The sequence below is a fragment of the Bison bison genome, unplaced genomic scaffold (genome assembly GCF_000754665.1).
Source record: "Bison bison bison isolate TAMUID 2011002044 unplaced genomic scaffold, Bison_UMD1.0 scf7180017864371, whole genome shotgun sequence".
NCBI lineage: Eukaryota > Metazoa > Chordata > Mammalia > Artiodactyla > Bovidae > Bison > Bison bison.
Genome location: NW_011494943.1, coordinates 13387952 through 13394838, shown reverse-complemented (window position 1 = coordinate 13394838; position 6887 = coordinate 13387952). Strand labels below are relative to the sequence as shown.

General features: G+C 52.9%; 1 protein-coding gene across 1 annotated transcript in view; it reads left to right on the top strand.

Moving 5' to 3' along the window:
- The window catches only part of B3GNTL1 (UDP-GlcNAc:betaGal beta-1,3-N-acetylglucosaminyltransferase-like 1), a 106558-nt gene that overhangs the window by 97810 nt on the left and 1861 nt on the right, over nucleotides 1–6887 (top strand). The window contains exon 11 of the mRNA XM_010856395.1: nucleotides 53–127. Coding sequence (XP_010854697.1) covers nucleotides 53–127 — 75 coding nt within the window. The remainder of the gene's footprint in view (nucleotides 1–52; nucleotides 128–6887) is intronic.

Here is a 6887-nt window from a genome sequence, read left to right as displayed (position 1 = left end):
TGGGGGAGCAGGGAGCAACACGGGGCAGCCCATGACCCTCCTCTCCTCTCAGGAAAGGCCCAAGCCCCGGATCCCAGTCCTGCACTTCCGAGCTGCACGGCCACCCTTTGTCATCTGCGTGAAGCTGGTGAGTATCAGCTCTCCTCCCACGTGTGGCTAGGACAGCCCCAGGGTCAGGTAGTATGGCGTGTCCACCAGGAGGGCATGGGCTAGGATGGCAGGAGGCAACCGCTGCTCTGGGGGTGGGGGCAGGAGGGTGGTCTGCATGGGGGCGGGGATGGGAACAACAGGGCCACCTCCAGCCAGGCCCGGGGTGTCGGGGAGACGGCGGTGCCCCGTAAGCAGGCTGCATTTCCCACGAGGCTGCCCAGCTGCACCCGTGTGGCCCTGCACGCGCGCACCCACTGGGTGACCAGCGTCCTGGCGGTTTTCTCCATCACACTCTCGCCTTTCCTATTTGCGGCTGCATGGGACAGGTGCTTGTTTCTCAGCTCCAGACTGGACACTGGGGTCCTGCATGGAGGGTACGAGCTGGGTCCTTGAACTACCCTCTCCTCGTGGGGGTCTCATTCCTGGTATGCAAGTTTCCATCATGAAGCCCACTGGTGGGCTCTGGTGATGGCAACCTTCTCTTGGCTTTGGAGCCCTCAGCCAGCTGGCCTGCCCGTCTCTTCTCCTTGGTTTCTGGGAGCCTGGCATCGAGGGTGCTGGCCCTTGGTTGACTGGTGTTCAGCACATTTTCTCTGAACAACAAGACAAGTTGTGACTTGTCTTTTCACAGGTTATTCCCAGGAAAACTTACTTTTAACACAGTACATTTATCAGCTTTTCTCATGAACACTTCTAGTGTCCCCCCATTTTGGAACTTCCTCCTTGTGGTCAGAAAGATAGTCACAGATGAAGGTGTAAAGTGTCCTTAACCCACCTGGACTGTGGGGCCAGTCCTCTGGGCTCATGTAGGATGGGGCTGCCCCAAAGTGTCCCCGGGGGCCGGGGGGCAGTGGTGGGTGAGTGAGCAGGGCCCTGTGCTGTGCCCTGGGGACGTGCCACGGTTCACAGATGTGCACACAGGCGGCTGCTTCCAGCCTCTGAGGTTGGAACTTCAATAACGAGGGTGGCAGGCCAGAGGTCTTCCTGGAGGCAGCGGCTTTTGCAGAAGGGAGGCAGTGTTCATTCAACAGTTAGGCAACAGCAACAGGGAAGCGGGCAGGACCCGCCTCTCACCCTCACCTCAAGTGCAGACGCTCGCTGAGTCTTGGACTCGGGGAGCCCATGGGTCCCACACACACTTTCACAGCAAAGGTAGCCTGCTCTGCAGTGGACAAGCCCGTGGAGGGCACCGGAGAAAGGAGAGCCCTTCGCTGGTGACTGGTTTTAAGATCCCAGGCCTCCTCCTGTGCCTCCTTCTGCACTGCAGCGCTACTCACAGCTTCTAAGTGCGGTTTACTCTGTGGTCCAGGGGTCCCCCAGACCGGCCAGGGCAGCCCACGCTGATGGGGGATGTTGCTTCCCTGAGGCTGTGCTCCCACGGGGCTCGAGCTGACATGGGGGGTGTTGAAGCGTGTTGGTCAGACGGGGGGTCCCGTGCGGGGCTGGAGCACAGGCTGGGCATCCCTATTCTCATCACTCAAAGCACCGCTGTGGTGAAGTCACCCAACTGTTGGGAGAGCGGGTGGGAGGACAGGCTGAGCCCAGGAGCCTGGCGCAGGGAGTGGCCTCAGAGCACCAGCTGGTCCCGCGTGGCTGGGCTCCAGCCCCACAGAAGCTGCAAGGCCATAGAGGTGAGGTTCCCACTGCTGTTGGTGACTTTGCACCACGGGTGAGCTGAACACGCAGACCAGGACACAGCTTCAGGGGCACAACAGGCTGTCAGTCTGAACACGGCCACGTGAACTCAGTTCAGGTCCGATTTCCGTGGGGCGTGTTCTCAGTTCTCTCAGACACAGACCTGCGGTGGAATCGCTGGTCTTGGGGCAACTTACGCTCCACCCGTCGCCCAGAGGTCCCAGTTTCCCACATCCTCACCCACCTCGTGACGTGTGTGTTCATCACAGTTGTCCTGGTGGGTGACATGGCTGTCATGGTGGTTTTGATTTGCGTCTGACAACTGAGGACTCAGAGCATCTTTTCATGGGCTTGTTAGACATTTTTCTGTCTCCTCTGGGGAACTGTCTGTTCAAGTCCTTGGCCCATTTTCTGATCAAGTTGTCTTTTAATCGAGTCCTGAGAGTTCTCTATAGTTCCAGGTTCAAGTCCCCGATTAGATGCTTCAGCAAAAGTTTTTTCCTACCCCGTGAGCTGTCTTTTCACTCTCTTAATGGTGTCCTTTGGTGCACAGAGGTGCTTAACTTTGACAAAGTCCATTTTATCAAATTTTAAAGAATGCTATTTCTTTTTGGCTGGGTTTGGTCTTGCTTGTAGCCTGTGGGATCTCTCGTGGTGGTACCTGGGCTTGACAGTTGCAGCAGGCAGACTTAGTCGCCCCACGACCTTAGTTCCCCAACTAGGAACTGAATGCAGATCCCCTGCTTTGGAAGGCAATTTCTCATCCACTAGACCACCAGGGATGTCCCCATTTTATCTATTTTAAATCTGACTGCTCCTGTTTGGTGTCACAGCTAAGAAAACAGCACCCAATCCGGGGTCATGAAGATTTACCCCTGTGCTTCCTTCTAAGAGTTTTATGGTTTCTGCCCCTTCATTTAGGTCTTGGACCCATTTTGAGTTGATGTTTGTGTGTGGGGTCAGCAGGGGCCAGTTTCATACTTTTGCTGGTGGCCGTGCAGTGACGGTCCCGGGGCCAGGTGGCCAGATGGCTCCAGTCACAACCTGTCACCCTGAGGTTTTCTTCAGACTGTTTGCCAGGTTGAACCTGTTATTAAACTAACACTATATAGCAAGCTACAAACTTAGCCTTAAACAACACACGTTTATTATTACCTCACGTTTCTGTGGGTCAGAGGTCCAGGCACCACAGGTGGGTTTCAGCTTCAGGTGAGAGCGGTGGAGCCTGCCGGGGATGCGCTCTCATTGGGAGGCTCATGTGCAGCAGGTTGGCTTCCAGACTCTCATGGTCACTGGCAGCAGTCAGAGCTCAAGGATGTTGGCCAAGGGCCTCAGTGCTTTGCTGGCTGTTTGCCACCCGCCCCCACTCCCCCCCATGATGGCAGCTTATTCTGTGAAAGCCAACAAAGCGCTGGGTCTGTAGCAAGACGCCCGTCACAGTAACGCATGACCTAATCATGGAGTGTCTACTAGAAGCAGGGGCTCCACGGGGTGCCGGCACTGGGTCAGGGGCATGGCTTTCTGGGGCCTGGCACAGGGACGGACTCGCTGCTCCTGTGGCCCTCACCCACCTGGTCTTGGGTTTCCTGGCTTGAAAGCAGTTTCCTGAGAGACCAAGATAAGCGATGTACCAAGTTACCAGGGACACTGGATGAATGATGATGGGGCTGAAAGGAGCAGTTGTAACATGAAAACTTAAAACTATACACAGACAATACCTAACTTTTCAAAGAAGATGGGTTCTCTTAAGGGTCTACTTCTCAGGGACCCACAATAGCCAGGAAGCAGACACCCCACCCATGCAAACCTTCCCTGGGGAGCAGACATTGGGTGGGGAGGGAGCACTGTTCCCACCCCGCCACCTGCTCTGTGCCTTTGGAGGGTCCGGAGGCAGAAACGCAAACACAGACGTGGAAGTGATTTTTATTTTTGGACACACCACACCACACGGCGTGCAGGCTCTTCCTCAACCAGGGGTCAAACCCTTGCCCCCTGCAGAGAGAGAGAGTGTGTGTGTGTGTGTGAAACCAGCATCAGCATGTTGTACATACTTATTCTGTATTTTGCTTTTTCACCTAATGGTATATCTTGGAGTTAATTCCACATAAAGCCCCTGGCGCCGCCTAACCCTGTTGTGCTCGCCTTCACCATGAAGGGAGCTTTCTTTCCAGCACATGCGGCCAAAGCATTGAGCCCCAACTGCTGTCCTGAGCCCCAACTCCCCCCACCTGCGATCAAGGCAGATTCTAGCCTTGTTTCTTCATTGTTTCCTAAAAAAATTAAAAGCTTAAAAAAAAACAAAAAACTACCCAAACAACACTATCTCACCCCAAATTTCCAGATACCCCATCGGTGTTGAGATCTGCCGTGTAGGTGTGTTTTATCTTTTCATGCTTGTGTGCTGGAAGGCAGACCCGCGGTAACCTCCGTCTCCCTCGCTTTCTTGCGACCTCTTTGTTGCCAAAACTGGCTTGTGGGGTAACGTGTTTCTAGGGGCTCAGGTCCAGGGTTCCTTGTGCCGGCAGGAACGCCTCCTTCACTGCTGGCTAGAGGAGCTTCTGGGGGAATCACGTCCCTCGTCCTAAAAATATCTGCATCCCACTCAATTATACAGATGTTTCATACATTTATTATCCAGATATTATGTTATTATATTACAGAAAATGTACAGAATGTATCACCCTGCAGACCTTTTTGGCCAACCCAATACTTACTGATGTAGCTTTAGGCCAGTTTTACTCTTTGCTGTTAGAAGTAACGCTACATATCTTTATATACGCATAATTTTGCTCAAGTGGCTACACGCTTAGGAGAAATGTTTGAAAGGTGCTGGTCAACGAGCATGCCCGCCATCAGCCATGAGACCAGCCATTCCGTCCCTGGAGGCTGAGCCAGTTTACACCCCCACCAGTGACCCTTCTCCAGTGGGACCCGACGTCCCGTCTTTGCAAGCTGCTGGTGAGAAACAGTAAGTTTATGGTTCTAACCAGCAATGTCATGTTGTGGGTAAGGAGGGCGTCTCTTCACACATTCGTAATCATCTTTATTTCCCCTTGGTACATTATCCTTTGCATTGGCCTGTTTCTCTGATGGTCTCAGTATTTTTCTTTATATAGCAACAAAAACCAACCACTGTCTGTGAAGAGCTGCAGATTCTTCTGTGCCATTTGGCTGAATTTGTATCTTTGGCCACTTGGAAATTTTTTATTCAGGTATAGTCAAAATAATTTTTCCTTTTAAGACTTTTAGATGTCTTATTCATTCTAAGACAATCATTCCTCATTATGAGACTTTATAAAAACATTATCTAAGTCTGGTCCTCAGACTCCGGTATTTTCCTTATATCTTCGATACAACTGGAATTTATTTTGCTATAAAGACTTTCTCTTTCCATGAGGATCCTCAGTTGTCCCCACATCGTTTGGTGAGACGCCCATGTCTTTGCCTGTTGGGAAGTGCCATCTTTGTGTGTGAGGTATGAATGTGTATGTGGAGCTACTTCTGGAGTCCTGGCCTTTTTCTACTGATCTGTCTGCTTTGCATCATTACTGACTATAGCTTTATAATGTTCACCACCGAGTGCAGCTAGTCTTCCTTCATTATTCTTTTAGAACTTTTCTCGCATTTCTTCTGTTTACTCTTCAAGGCTGTGCCAGGTCTTAGCTGCGGCATGTGGGATCTAGTTCCCTGACCAAGGATCGAACCCAGGACACCTACATTGGGAGTGTGCAGTCTTAGCCACCGAACCATCAGGGAAGTCCCTCTCACATTTTTCTTTGATAAACTTTATTGTGAACTTTTCACACCTTTAGGAAATGGCCAAAGTGTGGCCTATCAGCTGCATCTGTAAATGTAGTTTTACCAGAACAGAGGCGTAAATACGAACCACCTGCCCTTGAAGAAAACTGAGGCATTTGTTCCAGAACCTGCCGCACAGTTTAATAGATGACGAGCCATCCCCCAGCACTGCCTGGTTCTGTGGTTCATACTTTCTCAGCTAGTCCTTCCAGGTGGAGTGCGTGGTCCTGGCTTGTGTGATGGAGTCGGCTGTGTCCTCTGGGGTCCGGCCTCCTCCACATCAAGCTAGCGGCCAGCTGTTCTCTTCTTGGTGTTGTGGGATCCAGCCATGGGCGTCACACCAGAGCTTCGTGTGGAGGGTCCTGACTGCTGTCCTCGGCTTGTGGGATGGCCATGTCTTCTGTTTTGCTAGACAAGGCCTAGGGAGTGGCCAGGCCAGGGGACACGCCTGGAGGCAGGAGGGTTCCGAGGCCCCACAGCTAGACGGTGGGGTTTGTTTCTGTCTGATCATTGGCAAGGCTGAGACCTTTCCCACATCAGGTGTGTGGATTTCCTCCCCTGACATTTCTGATCAGCTCGTCTATGGGATTGTGTGTTTCATGACCTGTAGAAGTCCCCTGTACCCTCTGGGTTCTCGTCCTTGTTGGTTTTGTCTGACCTTTCTGTTGTCTTAAGGAGGTCTGTCCACTCATGGAAGCATCTAACTTGAACAGTTTTGTGAAGTCAGTCCCCTCCCCAGGTCAGGGACGGGCCTGCCTGCCCGGTGGCCCCTCTATCAACCCAGGTCTGTGACCGGGCTGGCCCTGAACCCACATGTGTTTCCTTTGAAAACTGGAGATAACGGGAAGAGAAAAGGGGGGCTGAGACCAGGCAGCAAGTAGAGAACAGAATGTGGAAATTCCAGTTGTTTTCCAGGTAGAATGGTTTCCATTCAAATGCTTCTAGCAAAACTTAGGTAATAGCAGTAGCTGCAGAAACGGCCAAGGACAAGGGGGCGCCTCCATGTGGGGTCCCAGGAGAGGTGACACCCAGTGGGAGGGACGTGGTGGTCAGGTCACCCCTCCCCCGTCCTGCTAGAGACGCCTGCCCTGCTGGTTATGGAGGCAGGAGGGAACCTGGCAGGTGGTGCTGGGACGAAGGACAGGTGCCTGCAAGCATTTCCCCAAACCCGCTGTGGCCCACACAGGAGGGCTGGGGATCCATGGGGTGGCCACCAGGCAGGCTCGGCCGAAGGGTTTCGGACCACCAAGTCCCGTGCCAGAAAGGTCCCAGGGCGCCAGCAAGGTCCCAGGGCAGACGTGGGC